General features: G+C 41.2%; 5 protein-coding genes across 6 annotated transcripts; 3 read left to right on the top strand and 2 right to left on the bottom strand.

Moving 5' to 3' along the window:
• The first annotated feature begins 1,357 nt into the window (after positions 1-1,357).
• Positions 1,358-4,018, top strand: colt (carnitine/acylcarnitine carrier protein colt, mitochondrial). Its single transcript, XM_028312436.1, has 2 exons — positions 1,358-2,518; positions 3,767-4,018. The coding sequence occupies exon 1, from the start codon at positions 1,499-1,501 to the stop codon at positions 2,393-2,395; it is 897 nt and encodes a 298-aa protein (XP_028168237.1). The 5' UTR covers positions 1,358-1,498; the 3' UTR covers positions 2,396-2,518; positions 3,767-4,018.
• A 642-nt stretch (positions 4,019-4,660) lies between these two features.
• Positions 4,661-5,356, bottom strand: LOC114358462 (uncharacterized). The gene is made up of 2 exons (XM_028312435.1): positions 4,851-5,356; positions 4,661-4,750 (listed from the first exon to the last, which is right to left on the bottom strand). The coding sequence occupies exons 1-2, from the start codon at positions 5,223-5,225 to the stop codon at positions 4,736-4,738; spliced, it is 390 nt and encodes a 129-aa protein (XP_028168236.1). The 5' UTR covers positions 5,226-5,356; the 3' UTR covers positions 4,661-4,735.
• A 439-nt stretch (positions 5,357-5,795) lies between these two features.
• Positions 5,796-7,676, bottom strand: LOC114358461 (serine protease inhibitor dipetalogastin-like). The gene is made up of 2 exons (XM_028312434.1): positions 7,572-7,676; positions 5,796-7,357 (listed from the first exon to the last, which is right to left on the bottom strand). The coding sequence occupies exons 1-2, from the start codon at positions 7,582-7,584 to the stop codon at positions 5,964-5,966; spliced, it is 1,407 nt and encodes a 468-aa protein (XP_028168235.1). The 5' UTR covers positions 7,585-7,676; the 3' UTR covers positions 5,796-5,963.
• A 796-nt stretch (positions 7,677-8,472) lies between these two features.
• LOC114358464 (activity-regulated cytoskeleton associated protein 2-like) lies at positions 8,473-10,355 on the top strand. The gene is made up of 2 exons (XM_028312437.1): positions 8,473-8,913; positions 10,242-10,355. Exons 1-2 carry the CDS (start codon positions 8,473-8,475, stop codon positions 10,353-10,355), a joined length of 555 nt encoding a protein of 184 aa, XP_028168238.1.
• A 1,184-nt stretch (positions 10,356-11,539) lies between these two features.
• LOC114358468 (serine protease inhibitor dipetalogastin-like) lies at positions 11,540-16,546 on the top strand. Of its 2 annotated transcripts, XM_028312441.1 has the most exons (3): positions 11,594-11,905; positions 14,946-15,181; positions 16,101-16,280. In XM_028312441.1, the coding sequence occupies exons 1-2, from the start codon at positions 11,890-11,892 to the stop codon at positions 15,161-15,163; spliced, it is 234 nt and encodes a 77-aa protein (XP_028168242.1). In that variant the 5' UTR covers positions 11,594-11,889; the 3' UTR covers positions 15,164-15,181; positions 16,101-16,280. The 2 variants fall into 2 exon arrangements, with proteins under 2 accessions (XP_028168241.1, XP_028168242.1); XM_028312440.1 differs by lacking the exon at positions 14,946-15,181 and having other exon boundaries at positions 11,540-11,905; positions 16,101-16,546.
• Positions 16,547-17,652: the final 1,106 nt, after the last annotated feature.

The raw sequence follows: 17,652 nt of genomic DNA, 5'->3' as shown, positions 1-17,652 counted from the left end.
AGATTTCCTGCTAAGAACTTAATATTTACTTACTTAAAACTTGATTGGCAAGGACAAGGTCAAGTCATTAACTGCTATAACAATGATAAATCAGAAGATTTAAGATAATGAGAATGCAAAAGATAATTTAACAACTTACCTAGTGATATTTTCTTTAAATTCTCAGGTTATGGATATTATTATACTTAACTAGTAATCAAAAAATATCTGATAACTTTTTAAAATCATTGTGGTAGCCAACGTATTTTTTTTTTTTTTTTTTTTTTTTTTTTTTTTTTTTTTTTTTTTTTTTTTTTTTTTTTTTTTTTTTTTTTTTTTTTTTTTNATGATAGGAATTGAAAAGTTATGTAAGAAAATGCGCCACCTGTAAATAGTGTATATATTTTATTTTTTAATATGTAAATACTTGCTTTTGTTATCCTTATCCGCTATAAACAATGATCCTATCAAATAATCCTTTTGTTCCGTTTCCTTCCGTAATTTTTAATAATTCGTTTCCCTACCTTTTAACCTAATCCCACCCTGTCCAAACGCAATGTCCGCAAAACCAAACGCAAAACATACGCAAACGCAAAACTCAAGATCAAGAACCCTGTCGTGGCTAAACGCAATCCGCGAGAGCCAGAGCCCCGATTACGGTAATTTTTAACGTCAACAATCCAGACACGCTTCTCGATTCTGCGATACGATTGGTCGTTCAACAGCGTACGTCAGCTGTTTTGACCAATCGTATCGCAGAATCAGAAACGCGTCTGGATTGTAGACGTTATAAAAGTTACCGTAATCGGGGCTCTAAAAGAAGAAAAAAAAAAAAAAAAAAAAACGTATTTTTTTTTATGGGACAGGAGGTAAACCAGACGGTACCTACCTTCAACGTGCTTCAACGGTTTGTAGGTACATAAATGGCCAGTACCAAGTAAAAAATGTTCAAGGTGATAAGAAAACATTCAACCAGTGATTTTTTAATTAAAAATCCCTTTCCCATGAGGTTCAGTAAAGATGTGACCACACGCTGAGAAAACTTGAAGTGATGGACGGTGCACTGTATGATATTACCATCGTTAATACACACTATTATTTAATCGATTACAAAAAAAATGCTAAACATTACGAAACTTTCCCGCCATTTTTGGTCATATTTGTTTTTTTTCAATACTAGTACTAAGCGATCCAAACCATAATGCCTAGTGAATTGTAAAAAAAAATAGCTGTGTATTTAACACTAATCAGTCATTCCAATTCATTTTATTATGTAATAAATTAGATCCAGAAGTCGTTTTATATTTTATTTTACTGTGAAAAGTTCAAGGTTATGCATCCCGTCCCGCATCCATCCAGCAGCTGATTTCCGTGTTCCCTTGGTTTGGTTTGGACTTTGACATTTTGACGTTTCATTTTATCAACAGCCGTTCAAGATCGAGCGAAAACTTGTACGACAAGTTTGGAAAGTTACTCGTTGTCTCTTGTGTACCGCCCGATTTAATCAAATAATAGCAAAATGTCTGACAAAAGTAGCCCAGCAAAATATTTCTTAAGCGGTGGTTTTGGCGGTGTCTGTACAGTTTTAGCGGGACACCCAATGGACACAATAAAAGTGAGATTGCAAACGATGCCCGTCCCAAAGCCAGGTGAAGTCGCTTTATACGGTGGAACCTGGGACTGTTTCAAGAAAACAATCCAGAAAGAGGGTTTCAAAGGCCTCTACAAGGGTATGTCTGCGCCACTTACCGGAGTAGCCCCAATATTCGCGATTAGTTTCTTAGGATTTGGCCTTGGCAAAAAACTCGTACAAACGAAAGACGACCAGCCACTCTCCAAGCCACAGCTCTTCGCCGCTGGTGCTTTTTCTGGGATCTTCACTACGTCTATTATGGCTCCTGGTGAAAGAATAAAATGCCTGTTACAGATCCAACAGGGAGGTAATGTGCCTCAGAAGTACAATGGCATGGTTGACTGCGCTCGCCAGCTGTACGCAGAGGGCGGCATGAAGAGTATTTACAAGGGCAGCGTGGCCACGATACTCCGTGACGTGCCCGCTAGTGGAATGTACTTTATGACCTACGAATGGGTGAAAGAGGTGCTTGTGCCGGAAGATGCTAGTGCTAAAACCAAAGTGATGGCTACTATAGTGGCCGGTGGTTGTGCAGGTATAGCCAACTGGCTTGTTGCCATGCCGGCCGATGTTTTGAAGAGTAGGTTACAAACGGCACCTGAAGGTACCTATCCGAACGGAATGAGGGATGTGTTCAAGCAGCTGATGGAAAGGGAAGGTCCCCGAGCCCTGTACAAGGGTGTCACTCCTGTGATGATCAGAGCTTTCCCAGCCAACGCAGCTTGTTTCATGGGCTTTGAGGTTGCCGTAAAGTTCCTTGATTGGGTAGCACCCAATCTTTGATAACATTTATTTACTTGTAAGAGTATAGGTATTCAAATGTATATTTTCAATAAATTTAAGTATTAACCTAGATAAAGAGAAATGAGTTTATATAGTATCCATTGTGAAATAGTGTATACTTGTTTATAATTAGTGTCCGACCGAATATGGATTTTCAGCCGAAAACGGAAACGAAAACGAAGCTTCGGCTGCAGTCTCATTTTCGGCCGAAAACGAAAACGAAAACGAAAATGACCTTCAACTCTCAAATTTCAATCTGAAATTATGTAAAAACTTTGAAAACCGTTACTGTTTTGACCAAAAACATAATGACGTTTGACAGTTGATTTTGATAGATTGATTATAGAAAACCGGCATTAAAACACAAAAAAATATCATGAAATTCTTAGTAGAATATTATTTCCGATGTAGGTACATTGAAATATTGGGAAGTGAAGAAGAAATAAAGGGTGTCCAGTGGGAATTTTTTAACTTCAAAAATGAATACAAATAAATTAATGATTTTTTATTATTTATTACTAATGCAAAACAATGTGGATAATTTTTTTTATAGGCAATGTCTTTTAAATGATGCCCGTTTTATTATAGGCACTCTCACAGCCGGACCCTTACATTCGCAACTATGCGAGAGCAAATCGCGCTAATAATTTTCCTGCAACTTCACGGCGGATATTTTCTTACAGAACCCGAATTATTTAAGGATTGTTTGCTGTAAACTTTTGACTTTAGATATCCCCATAAGAAAAAGTCGCATGGTGTGAGATCTGGTGACCGAGGCGCCTAGGGTATGTCCCTGTACTTGCTGATCATTCATTTGAAAAGAAAAATAGTCCTCAGTGTCTCCATCGAGGTACTCTCCGTGTGTGGTGAAACACCTTCTTGCTGAAATAGAGTTACGTAGTTGACCGGGATGCAGTGCAGTTGTGGTATCAGACATTCATCGATCATTCGACAATACATTTCAAATACTTATTGCTCAACTGCGTACGCTCTGTAGGCACCAGTGACTCATGGCGTATTATTTTGAAACAATTAAACTTAATGAAAACTCTTTGGGTTTATTGTATTCAATTTTGAACTTGGGAAATTGTTGCTGGACACCCTTTACAACGTAACCTCACTTCACAACTTCAAAAGACTGTGACAATACCGCGTCCGTTCAAGTCTGATTGGAACCATGAGTGCACCAGATGCACTCCCGAAGATATCGGAACGATAAACGTCACCATCTTATTCACGTATTTTTGATATTCGGTTTGGCCGAAGCTTCGGCTGGTTTTTGGCCGAAAACGAAAATATGGCCGAATGTCCATTTTTTGGCCGAAAATGGCCGAAAACGAAAACGAAAACGAATATTCGGTCGGTCACTATTTATAATGTTGTTACCTCTGCTTAGATTTTATTTTACATGACAATATTAAATAAGTAGTTGTGTAAACAATAGTTTTGAAATGTCACACAAAAGTTTATTATATCAAAATCACAATTTTCTATGTTTTATAATTTATACCACTAATGTTAATGATTCTCAAATCTAGAGAATTGTTATTGTATTATGGATGGTAAGGTTGTAAGAGATTGGCAGGTTGACACTTGTAAATAAAGTTTTATTTTCATTACATATCATGTGTTTTTTTGACCAAATGTTTTGTATATCAATATTGAAGTTATGTACTTCCACCTTTCATGAGAGGACACTTATTAATTAATGCAGTTTTGTAAAAATATTTCATTTATTACTTGATTTATATTGCAAACATACATAATTACACACACATTCATTAAAAAAGTATAAATCCTGGTGATTTCTGTTCTGCTTCAAGCTCAGCTGGAAGATTTTAAAAACTGGAAGGTTTCAACTAAAAATCTAATTCAGATAAAATTGCCGCCTGAAATTGATTTCCATTCTTCTATTAGATTCATGATCTCTTGCTAATGCTTTTCTGTTCTTTTGCCTAACAGTTTCAGTAGTTTTCTCTGTCTTTTCTACCTTATTTGTCTTCTTTCCATGTCCAAGACCTTTCCTGTCTTGTTTCTGCACTGTTTTGATTGGGTACTTCTTTCCAGACCCATCTGGTCCCAGCCCAGACTCCTTGTCCCATCCAACCTTCAACATTATTTGATATCCCCTATTAGATTCAGGAATCACATAATTTGTTGGCATCTTTTTACCTTTACTTAAATTTATATTATGTATTGTTGAAGATAAATGATAATCTTTGTTTCTTACTTTAATATTACACAGATTGCAGAAAAAATCTTGTATTCGAACATCATCATTATGATGTAAAGTCTGTTCTTTATTTTTTACTTCTTTTTCTCTTTGTGTTTGTGTATGACTCAATAGAATATCAGCTAGAATGTAGTTTTTGTTCTTAATGACTAAGCTTTGTGCAGAGTTCCCAGCCTTATCCCTCACTGATGTGTTGCAACTTCGTTTAAGTAGTTCTTTAACCGAATCTATGCTGTTGGCTTGGCAAGCTATCATGAGGAGACTCCAACCGTAGTCATCTAGTTTGTTTATTTTATCTGGATCGTTATCTAAAGCTGCTTTCAATGTGTCAATATCATCATTTTGCACTGATATGAACAAATCCTTGTCAGATATTTCTTGGTCTACTACAAGTTTTTTTCGTTTTACTGGCTTAGTAACGTTATTGATATCGTCGCTATCACACACAACTGGATCTTTAACGTGTTTTACCTCATTAATGTATATTTTCCTGGCTTCTTCTCCACTTATATGAGTCTGTGCAAATGAATTTGTCGAGCCACTAACTTCACCCGACGAGGAAGGCTTGACAAAGTTACAGTAAATGTTTCTGGACATTTTTACTGACAGAAAAATGTACTCTTGTTAAATTCAAATGTAAAATTTTATTATTTATTTTGAATACAGTTTTTCACAACTCGCACACAGCACAGCTGCAGCACAACCAAAGCACAACACACACACACAACAGCTGATTTTGACGTTTACATCTGACACTGTCAGTGACGTTAACGTACTTGACGCATCACAGTGTATGCAAAGATATTATGGTGTATACAGCCTACTTTTAATGAAATGCACAGTGTAGTGTGTACTTATGTACTTAGCGTTTGAAAAAATTAAAACACATTTCTTAGAAAACAATTTAATAATTCATTATTACGAATTTTAATTCAACTATCTATAAAATTGCATAAATTTGACCATAGTCCTACTCCTTAGGTGCGTTTTCTGTCGTCCTCCTGTACCCTGAGCACGAATAACTCTTGTAATCCTTATCAGGCGTAGCGGCTGTTTTGTTGTTCATACAAAATAAACGATTATAATGCTCTAACAAGAACGATAAGTTGCAAAGTAAGTATTAAGCTTTATTATTACGCTAGGCACTGAATACATACTGCTGCGCTAGTGAATAACTAGGTGTCTAATGAGAACTACAAAAAATACAATTTTACATCTTATAACATTGGTCAAAATTCATTCAAGTTATAGACAAAGTTCACATTCACACACAATAAATACTATGATAATTAACAATAATATCGCACAACAAACAATACACATTTTATACAAATTTTAGCTGTCTTTGCATGGTTCTCTGTAAGTTATGGCCAGACGAGGATTAGTCAAAGCAGCGCACTTCAATAAGCAGGGATTGTCGTATGTGACGCCATCGGTTCCGCATACGTACTCAATCTGATAGGTGCATGTACACAAAGGCTGGAGGAAATTAAACAATTTTGACACACAAGCACCATCGGAAAGTTTTTCCAAATTTGGGTTGGTTTTTGCTGCGCACTCCAATAGACAAGGGTTATTGTAGGTCCGCCCGTCATTGCCGCAGACTTGACGGATCTCCTTGGTACAAGGGCAGCTCTGCTGGTTCTGAATTGATCTCTTTAATCTTGTATTTTGTTTACACTTTCCTTCGTGAAGTTTCTTCAGGTGCGGATTTGTTTTGGCTGCGCATTTTAACAGACAGGGGTTGTGGTACGTCTGTCCATCACTGCCGCACACATAGCGGAGCTCCCTGGTGCAAGGGCAGCCCAATTGGGTCTGATTCTGAATCGATCTTTTTATTATCTTATTCTTTTTACACACTCCGTCGTGCAGTTTCTTCAGGTGCGGATTTGTTTTGGCTGCGCATTTTAACAGACAGGGGTTGTGGTACGTCTGTCCATCACTACCACACACATAGCGGAGCTCCCTGGTGCAAGGGCAGCCCAATTTGCTTTGATTCTGAATCGATCTTTTTATTTTCTTATTCTCTTTACACACTCCGTCGTGCAGTTTCTTCAAATGCGGATTTGCTATAGCTGCGCATTTTAACAGACAGGGGTTATGGTACGTCTGCCCATCACTGCCGCACACATACCGGAGCTCCCTGGTGCAAGGGCAGCCCAATTGGTTCTGATTCTGAATCGATCTTTTTATTATCTTATTATCTTTACACATTCCGTCGTGCAGTTTCTTCAGGTGCGGATTTGTTTTGGCTGCGCATTTTAACAGACAGGGGTTGTGGTACGTCTGTCCATCACTGCCGCACACATACCGGAGCTCCCTGGTGCAAGGGCAGCCCAATTGGGTCTGATTCTGTATCGACCTTTTTATTATCTTATTCTCTTTACACACTCCGTCGTGCAGTTTCTTCAGGTGCGGATTTGTTTTAGCTGCGCATTTTAAGAGACAGGGGTTGTGGTACGTCTGTCCATCACTGCCGCACACATACCGGAGCTCCCTGGTGCAAGGGCAGCGCAACTGATTCTGAATCGATCTCTTTATTCTAGAATTGCACTCCCCTTCGTGTCGAAGAGTTAGGCGGGAGTCGGAGGCCTGTTCACAGCGGAAGGTGCAGATGTTGCTGTACGAGATGCCATCGGAGCCACAAACGGGTCGTCGGTTCTTCGGACAAGCGCATGGTGACTGTGCCGTAGCGCATGTCAACGCTACAGCCAAGAAGATTACGGCTTCTGCAAGCATTATTTACGTTCTTAGGTCAATTCAATGCATATGAATATCACAGTAAAGTATTTGAGAGAATTGAGTTCCAATAAACCGTTAGCATCACCAACACTGATAAACTGACTGGCGGTTAAAAAGTCAGAGCTATGATTCTTATTGAGTAATTAACAATGCTTAATTACACTTAGGCTGTCACAAATTAGCATTGAATGTAGTTAATACCTCTAATAACCATGATGCAATTTTTGTCGCAAGATTTTAACAAAATTTTTTCTCTATTTCCTATTCTGTGCTCAACACTATCTGAACTAAATACAAAACGTAAGTGAATTCCCTTTATATAGACCCACTAACCTGCTTAATAGCATAACAATTTATTACTACATGTGAGTAATAATTCTTTTACGTAGGTCTTAGGGAAATCACAGTTTTATTAGGTAGTCACTAGTCAGACATACCCATAGAGTTGTGTAATGAATATCAATAATTGCTGTAAGCAATGTAACTCATAGTAGACAGTAGACACACAGGTTAATAGCCTGATATTATCAGGTGTAATAGTAATGTAATGTTTGTAAAAGATAAGTACCTAAGTATTATGGCGATACTTATGGCCAAAGCGTCTGATGTCGAATCGAGATGGATGGTGAAGTAACACACAACAAGCATACAATTAGTTTACTTGGAGGGGTAAATAAAGATTGTAACGCGACCTCTGTGGTTAATGCTTGCATTCGAGTTTGGCGGGCTTTATTTTACAACTCACGGGCTCGCGCGCTCTGCCGGCGCGCTCTCACCAACGGTCGCCGGCGTCTTTTCTAAATTCAACCTTATTGCCAGTCCGCCCATGGCCGCGACGCGTGATTATTACTCTCCCAATATTTCGGTGTTTGGATATTGTTTTGACTGATATAAACCAAGTTTCATGTACATTTCGTTGTGTTAAATTGTCAATATACTTGTTGATGATTGAATTGTGCCTACGAACTTATTTCACGACCCCGAGACCAACTTAACGAGTATTACAGTGACGCCCAACTTGCGGGGCACGTTCAACACAAGTGTAAACAACGAAAGCCTTTCGACATTTACTTGAAGAACCCACTCTTTCTATCGTCTCAACATGCCACCGAAGAGGAATGCCGCGAGGACCGCGAGAAACGAGGGATCGGACTCGGACGCAGACTACACTGACACCGANGGGCTACCGATGCTGCTGGTCGGCGAGGCCGCCGTGTGGTGGCAAGGCGTGAAGTCGTCGGTGACGTCATGGACCGAAGCCCTACAGCGACTTCGAGGAATGTTCGGCGTGCCGCGACCTGCGTATAAAATATTTCGCGACATATTTTCCGCCGAACAAAGTGACGAACGAGCCGATGTGTTTGTGAATAAAGTGCGCGCCTTATTGTCAAAGTTACCGTACGTAGTACCCGAAGCGATGAAGCTAGACATTGTTTATGGACTTTTAGATCGTAGAATAAGAAAACGAGTGCCTCGTGACACTGTGGACGGGCTGGAACAGCTGATAAGTAAAGTCAGGTTGGTAGAAGAGTCGCTGGCAGAGGTGAGTTCTCACGTCGTTAATAATAATAGCGCGAGCCCCGTTAACCCACCAACTGCGCGATGCCGCTCGACCGCGGGCCCGAGTGTTAACCCGTCGCATGCCGTAAACGACCCCCCGAGTTCATTTATGAGTAAACATCGCGACGAAGTTTATTTCGATTCGTGTAGTGAATCTGTGTCGAATAACCCGCGAGTTTCAAATGCGAATAACAGCGATAGTGAGGGGAAAAGGCGCGTTCGACCCAGGTGTAGTTATTGCAAACGTTTCGGCCATACTAAAGATAACTGCCGCAATAAAGAAATTAAAAGTGACGTAACTACATTTGAGTCGGGCGATAGTAATGTCCTACGTTGCTACGGATGCGGTCAGCTGGGAGTAGTTAGGTCAAAGTGCGATAATTGCAAAGGCGCACCCGGTTCGAGTAGTACGAATAAGTCGGACTTTAGTACGGCCTATGTCATAGACAGCGACGACGATCCGAGGCCGCTGATAGAAATTCAGGTCGTAAACCGAACGGGGGTGGCGATTATTGACACGGGGGCCACACACTCTATCGCAAGCCCCGTGCTGTATAATATGTTACGCGAGGCAGGTGTTACATTTAGGGAGTCCAAACGTATCGTAGGGCTTGCAGATGGATCGCAATACCTACAGACGACGCTTGAAGGAGAGGTCAATGTCACCTTGAAAGGTCGGATAATACCTACCGCGTTCTTGGTGCTACCACACGCGCGAACCAGGACCCTGTTAGGTAGGGATTTTATTACCAGAGCTGGTATCCTGCTGGACTTACCGCAGAGCAGCTGGCGTTTCAACGATGGGCCACGATGTTGGCATCCGTTCATCACCAGCTTCGAATTATCTACCATCGGCAAGGCAGAGCTGATGAAGGTAGAAGCAGCAGACCGGGTACTCCAGGGGAAGATAAGGCCTAAGGGCGTATCAAGACCGACGATGCAGCTGAGTACCTGTATAGTGCAAGGAGCCCGCGGCACTCAACGTGTTAACGGTCGGAGCGACCCGAAACCCCCTACGATATCGCCTCCCGATGTTTATTGCCCCGGGGCAGGTTCAATGCAGGGGGAGGCTCCCGGAAAACCACTACATCCGTGTTGCGCCGACGTTGATTTAGCTTCTTTTAGTAAGAACCAAATCGAGTACCCAGAGTCACGTGACATGCTGCCATCCGACGTTCCGTCTTGGGGGAGGAGAGGGCCCTACAATGTAATTGACGTCATCAACCCCGCTGACGAAGTACGTCATATTCATTTCGCGCGCTATTATACCGCTGGCGATTTATATCGACGAAACCGATTTCGTCATGTTAGGGAGGCCGCGAGTACTGCATACTGGCCGGAGGAACACGCAGGAGGGTATCGCGTCCCACAGCTGACCCCGTCCGTAGGCGATGGACCGCCGAAACGGCTCGGTCAGAGGCATAGGCGTAGTAGACCCAAGGTATCATTTGCTGACCTTGACGCGAGGGCGCTATGTCTTGGTCAGAGGGGGAGGTTGTAACGCGACCTCTGTGGTTAATGCTTGCATTCGAGTTTGGCGGGCTTTATTTTACAACTCACGGGCTCGCGCGCTCTGCCGGCGCGCTCTCACCAACGGTCGCCGGCGTCTTTTCTAAATTCAACCTTATTGCCAGTCCGCCCATGGCCGCGACGCGTGATTATTACTCTCCCAATATTTCGGTGTTTGGATATTGTTTTGACTGATATAAACCAAGTTTCATGTACATTTCGTTGTGTTAAATTGTCAATATACTTGTTGATGATTGAATTGTGCCTACGAACTTATTTCACGACCCCGAGACCAACTTAACGAGTATTACAAGATTTAATTAATGTATGTTTCTTAATTCTTTGTAGGACTTCCCAAGTTGCGCCACTCGCCCACGATCTTTATCTTTTACCTTCCGCGTTCTGGTAGGTAGGACATACCTACATAAACATTCGTTGTTTCAGCCAAATGACGTCAATTGCTGGACAAAGGCCTCCCCCAAGGTTTTTCATAATGGTCCAGAACGGTCCTGCGCTGCCCGCATCCAGGTTCTTCCCGCGAATTTTACCAGATCGTCGTTCCACCTAGTAGGAGGCCTACCCACGCTACGTCTTCCAGCCCGTGGTCGCCACTCGAGAACTTTTCTGCCCCAACGGCCATCGTGTTTGCGAGCTAATGTGCCCCGCCACTTGATTTTAGCAATTCTGCGAGCTATGTCGGTCGTTCACTTTGGTTCTCCTGCGGATCTCCTCATTTCTGATTCGATCACGCAGGGAAAAACCTTCTAGGTGCTTCGTATAATGATTGATAAGTATACTCATACTCAGATGAGTAGTGTAGAGTTCACGCCACAATGAAATTGAATTCTTGCATCACAACCTACCACCCCGGCGTATGAGTAACTAATGTGACCCCGGTTAGTGGCATGACCGCGACGGTAGAAATTTGACTCTCATAACTCATAGGTTCTAGGTTCGATTCTCAGATTCAGACCCATTACATTCACATCAGTTTTTTTTTATTTTGTCTAGGTCCGATGTCCAAATGAAGCCAATCCTTAAATAAGTAAGATATAATATTACAAGCAAAAATTGTATCCTACTACGCCTTTGTTAGAGCTAGTGTGCGATTTAAAAAGAAATTATGCAAATCAGTCCTACAGAACCGTTGGGAACGATAAATTGCGCGTCGCAAAACCTTGCAGCCAAACAATGGCAGTTTAAAGAAGTATGTTAGAGGATAACGTTGTTCTTTATAGCCAACATTTACTCTTCAAACATTATAACGCACCGTAAAGTGGCTCGTAACGTCGATTGCTGGATTATCAACGGAAATTGATAATACTTATTGCCTTATTGGTTCACAAGAAGTGCTGCACTTAATATAAATTACGAATACGCTCGGTCGGAGAAAGTACCCAGTGTTCGCTCGGTAGAAACGCAAGTACCCGCATCGGGAAAACTCTCTGCAATGGACTGCAAAATTTGTAAGTCTCTATAATTTAGTTTAAATTCGATTCACATGCTTTTGCTGCTAATAGAAAAGAAGCACTTAATTTGAGGTTTTTAAGAGCAATGAAGTCTATCTACGTTTAGTTCGATTAAGTAATAGTTACGGCTGTACCTAAGTATTTTACTGATGTAGAGCACATTGGATTAGTGCTAAAATTACCAAAGATGTCCCATTGTATAGCTTAACTTTATGGTCGTTATCTTTGTACTAAACAACACCATCAGAGAAGAAATTAGTTATTAAGTTCACTTAAACCGATTAAGAACGATACTTTCTTCCACCTATAAGTCAAATTAAAAAGTTTTTTCCTGGTGTTTTCGGTAAGTAAAATACCTAATACAATAGTGTATTTATACCTAAGTACCTTATTATTTGTGACCGTAAAGTAAATGCAAAGTAGCTTAATTTTAATTGTTATCTTATTAGAGTATGTCAGGGTTAGCCAAACTTACTTATATGTATTTAGTGACATTATATACTTTTGCTTTTGGGGTCCTACCAGATAATTCGTGCACTAACGGCTAGGTTAGGGTAATTTTCTACCTACCTACCTATTACCTAACTAACTTCTCGTAAAATTGATCGATTTCTATATCGGAATAATCGGAATCAATGACAAACAATACAAAAGCGGACTAATGTTTATACAGAATTTCGTGAATAAACGAAATAAGTCTTAGGTTCGATTCTAGGTCGCGCACGCGACAGATGCAAAGTATGGAAACGATTTTTTACATTGGCTCGCATCTGGGCGTGTTGGAATAGCGTGCTTAGCAGATAGGTACTATCGGGGACTCTTCCGCCTGACCACTTTGTAGAAATTTTAGCGTAAGCGCATCGCTCCGGTCACGTGCTCACCGCGTCTCTAATTGGTTACGCATTTTACTATATTTTTACTACGACCAATAAGAGACAATCAGGGCTTAGGTTGCAATACGAAATACCATTGTGCACTTTATTGTCATACGGTTAAGGTTTAAAACGAAATGTTTCTTTTTCTTCAATCTTTCTTAGTTTTAGGCTGAGTTGCACCACCTAACTTTGACCGTAACTATAACGGTAACCGGTCCTTTTTGTATGGAGTTTGACAGAATTTTGACGTTTGTTAAAGTTAAAGTAAGATGGTGCAACTCAGCCTTAGAATTTTAATAATAGAATTTGGTTACAAACAAATAGATATGTATTTTTTTTAATATTGTGTTTTTATACGAGGTCTGTCTGCTTTTTGCTTTGGCGATCTGTCGACATATTCTCTCCTTTGTTTTTTGTGAAGTTTCGTGATCAATAACCGATTGATTTGTGTTGACCCGTGCTAGTAATTGGACTGTTTGATTGCCTTTTTATTGAACTCCGCTCGATTACTGAACCATGCCTCTCAAAATAATTCTTATATTTACTTACAAACTTATCTATTCATTGTTAACTGTTTAAGTATTATTTAGTTTGAAGTTTAATTGTTATTGATTTAAGACCTTGTGTAAAGACACTTAATGTGCAATAAAAAATTGAATTTGAAATAAAACTAACTGAATATTATAATATTTACGATAACCAATTACCTGGATGTGAGATGTTCCGTTTTAAAGATAAGTGTTTCTTTAAAACGGAAAACAAAATATGCATTAAAAATAAATAGAAACCTATCAGGTATAAGTTTTTATTTACATTCAAGGATTTAAGAAAGTTATAGCCAGATCTTACAATGATTGTTTTAAGCCACAAATATTCCTTAACACTTTACTAATTAAGTAATTCAATAACATATTGTTTAAATAAGTTCCGAATAAATTAAATACCTATTAAGTAAAATTCGAAAGCAACTGTATGATTTTGTATTTCTCGCCCTAACTAGCTAAACTAATATCATGAGATTTACACTCATAATATCAACAATAATTGTAGAAAGGGCTACTTTTTTCTCGGGAAATTGCAGTTACCTCGGAATGTGCGATAGCAATTTTGTGACCCGAGCGGGCAATCTCTAGTTCAAATTTTACACGAAGCCTCATATAATATTTTGTAGCGATTCTTTATTGGGTTTCAAATTGACTAAAATGCGACGTTGCCAAACCAGCGCTACGGATGCGGGCAATAAGCAATACTCAATCCTAATTGCTTTACATAGAGCTTGGTTTGCTAGGGCAAACATCTACAGTGGTGCGCCGACGCTGCTTAGACCCGAAATATGAATGAACGGGGGCGGAGCAAAATCGAGCGTGTGTGTGCAAACAATTTAGGCCCTTAAGGTGTCAAGGCGTTCGAGTCCCCGATAGTACCTACTATACTTAAATGCAGATTTTAAAGCCATGCGAAAATGGGGGCATCATAAGTTTAGTTACTTACAATTAACACAATAAACACTCAAGGAACAATTTTGCAAACGTTGCGCAAATGTTTGCCTTCAAGTACCGAGTTGTTTGTCAGATTCAAGTATATTTACCTTATTATCACAGAACAATTGAAAGGTGTCGAGTACCTAGGTAGGTACTTATACTTACCTACCTATAAAGTACCTAATTACCTACTTACATAAGTATTTGCCAGGGTGGTCGTTTAGGTAAGTTCAAAGAGGCGGAAAATCAAAAACCTAATGTAGAGCTGCGGGTGAATTTGCGTCAATAATCTTGTCATGAGTTAAACCATTTTTCTTACTTCATCATCATCATCATTTCAGCCATAGGGCGTCCACTGCTGAACATAGGCCTCTCCCAATGATTTCCATGTTGACCGGCGCCGACCTGCTACCTTTATGCTGTCGTCGGTCCATCTTGTGCGTTTTTCTTACTTATGTAGGTAATTAATATTATAATAAACTTTTCTTGTTGTGGGGGGATGCAGGGGGATATAATACCTACATCGCATAAATGTAATTAGGTATCTGCTTTAACCACTTTGTCACTTAGGTACAAAGCTTGCTTTGGGATTGGATAGCGCAGTGTATTAACGTCCACGTATACTTATTTATAACTGCACACTCATTCTCCGTTTTGCACCATTCCATTTTCCTCCCGCAGTATTTGTCGCAGTGTTGCTGCTATGCGCGGGCGCTCAAGCTTCCCAAACCTCGGGTCCTTCGTGCGCTTGCGCACGCATCTACCAGCCGCTGTGCGGGTCGGATGGACAAACTTACAACAACCTATGCGAGCTCCAATGCAGGGCTGAATACAACGCGAAGCACGGACGAGCCCCGCTGGAGGTTTACAAGCGTGGTAGATGCGAGAACTACGAGTAGCTGTAAAGGATGGTGTAGGTTGGTATTTTTTTCTAGATCAGCATCTAATTCCATTCCAAAAACCATTTCGAAGTTGATAAACAGGAGAAATACCTACATACTTACTTGTAATCTTGAAATTCAACAATTCCAGCGTGGTTAACTTGAAGATCTCTTTCTATGCCATCCGTTTATTATCTTTTGTAGCTTGTTTACTGCTTGCATTGCAATCACAAATAGGAAGTAACATAACATTACACTAGCAATGCACTCGACTGCACTACTTTTATATGTTTTAACAGAGGTTAAACCTAGTCATTTGTCGATATTTTATTTCCGCTTTGACGCACCGACTTGTTTGCTTACATTCTTCAAAATAGCAGTTTTTACGATGCACCCTCAAATTATGAGACCTTCATCCTTCCTATATCATTTGTAGATCTACACGGGAGTATTCCCACCTTTCTTTCCCACCGCTGCAACTCCTGTGTAGCCAGGATCTACAGCTTGACTGCCAATAAAAACACATCCAGTGAAGATCAAGTTTGTCCCGGGGGAAAGTTAAACTGTCATTGGACCCGCAACGAAATTAGTCGGAGGAATGGGAGTTCGAAATTTAAAGATCGACAGCAAAAGCAGGGTACTCATCTAGCCGTGTAGCGTGTAATGTATCAGATACTGTATAAAGTGAGTAAATAGGCACGAGCCCGCTGCGACCTGCTCACGCGTGGTTCGCAGGGAGATCGTAGCGACCTGCCGAGTGGCGATATCACTGCGAGCACAAAGGAGGCTCGCAGTAGGATTCAGGAGCTCGCAGCCAGATACGCGATGACCGTGGACGAGCCGTACTCACTTGAAGGTTGGTTACGTTACATGCTACGTTACGTGCTACATGGCAGGTGAGTACCCTGCCAAAGATGTTATACGCTGAGTCCTAACTTTGAAACCCTTGTTGCAGTTATAATGTTAGCCGTACTGTCGTCAACCTTGGCAGCTCCTCAGAGCCTCCCAGGCTGGGCTGGCTGGGCGGAGTGGCAGTGCCCCTGCATGCCGCCCTACGACCCAGTCTGTGCGTCCGACATGCGTCGCTACACCAACAAGTGCGTCTTCTCGTGTCGACAGGACTATCTGCAGTCCATCAACAAGCCATCACTTACTGTTGTTGACTGTAGCCTTCTTCCCCCTACTCACGAACAATTCGTCGGTTAAATGGAAAAGCGACATATTTAAAAAAATAACGAATTTAATCTTGTAAAAAATGTAGTACAATATGCATGATATACCTACCCCGCATCTCACTAAAGTTCATTCACAACATTACGTACGTGCCTACCTACATGTATGAAAAGGTATGAGCACTGGGTTAATCCCGTGTGCGTAAGCAAATCCACGTAACTGTATAAAGTCTAACTAGCTTTGGTCGCCCGCTACGCGGGCTACAAAAGCTAGATCTGCGATGCTGGCCGCTCCGGGCTTCGCCCTACGCGGCGCTCGGCCTGCGGCCTCGCATTCGGAGCTCGGCCTTCGGCCTCGCAAAAATTACACGGGGCGTTTATCGTTTGTCGCAAGGCTCTTTTGCTTTTTTGACGCAACACAAGTTTAACTGTGGTAGCTCTCGGGATTTGAACCATCGCTCGGCCTTCGGCCTCGCCTTTCTGTCTGTCACTGGGCTCTAGTCCTTTTTTGACGCATTAAAAATAACTCATGGCGACTCACAGGCTTTCAACTATCGCTCGGCCTTCGGCCTCGCCTTTTTCTACGTTAGCTAAGCCCCCCTGCATACAATTTGTATGGAGAATTTAGTCCCTTTAGGAAAACGGGTGAACGCTTGGCAGCCATCTTGGATTTCCAATATTTTGCATTTTTGCCTTAATCTGGACCATATTCCGCGCCGAAACCCATTTTTACTTTTTTTCTATCTTCACCCAGTCCCGTGAAACAATTCCTTGAAACCACCCATGCCCCAAAACTTTGAGTTCCCCTAACTGCCAGTGTTGCCAGGTGATCGAGTTGAAAATGGTTAAATGTCATTAGTTTGACCTATTTGCAGGAGACGTCATCCAAATTTCTGACCGGAAGTCGTTATTTCCATTTTTTACATTTTTTGACCAAAGCTTCCAAAGTATGGCANTAGAAAACAAGGAAGGATCCATTCGACAAGCAGCAAATATTTTCAGTGTGCCAAGAAGTACCAAAAAACACTGAATTCGCCCAAAATGCAGGACAAACGCCAAATAGAAAGACTACCGTTTGCGCTTACTTCCGTATCATCATTTCAGCCATAGGACGTCCACTGCTGAACATAGGCCTTCCCCAATGATTTCCACAATGGCCGGTTAGGGGCGGCCTGCATCCAGCGCCTTCCCGCTACCTTCATGAGGTCATCGTTCCACCTTGTGGGTGGACGGCTTACGCTGCGCTTTCCAGTACGTGGCCTCCACTCCAGAACCTTGCTGCCCCATTGGCCGTCAGTTCTGCGTACTATATGCCCTGCCTATTGTCTGCTATGT

Source organism: Ostrinia furnacalis, unplaced genomic scaffold, assembly GCF_004193835.3.
Source record: "Ostrinia furnacalis isolate ACB-3 unplaced genomic scaffold, ASM419383v2 OfSCF3958, whole genome shotgun sequence".
Classification (NCBI taxonomy): domain Eukaryota; kingdom Metazoa; phylum Arthropoda; class Insecta; order Lepidoptera; family Crambidae; genus Ostrinia; species Ostrinia furnacalis.
The sequence above is the reverse complement of the archived record's forward strand: the minus strand, read 5'-3'. Positions and strand labels throughout refer to the sequence as shown.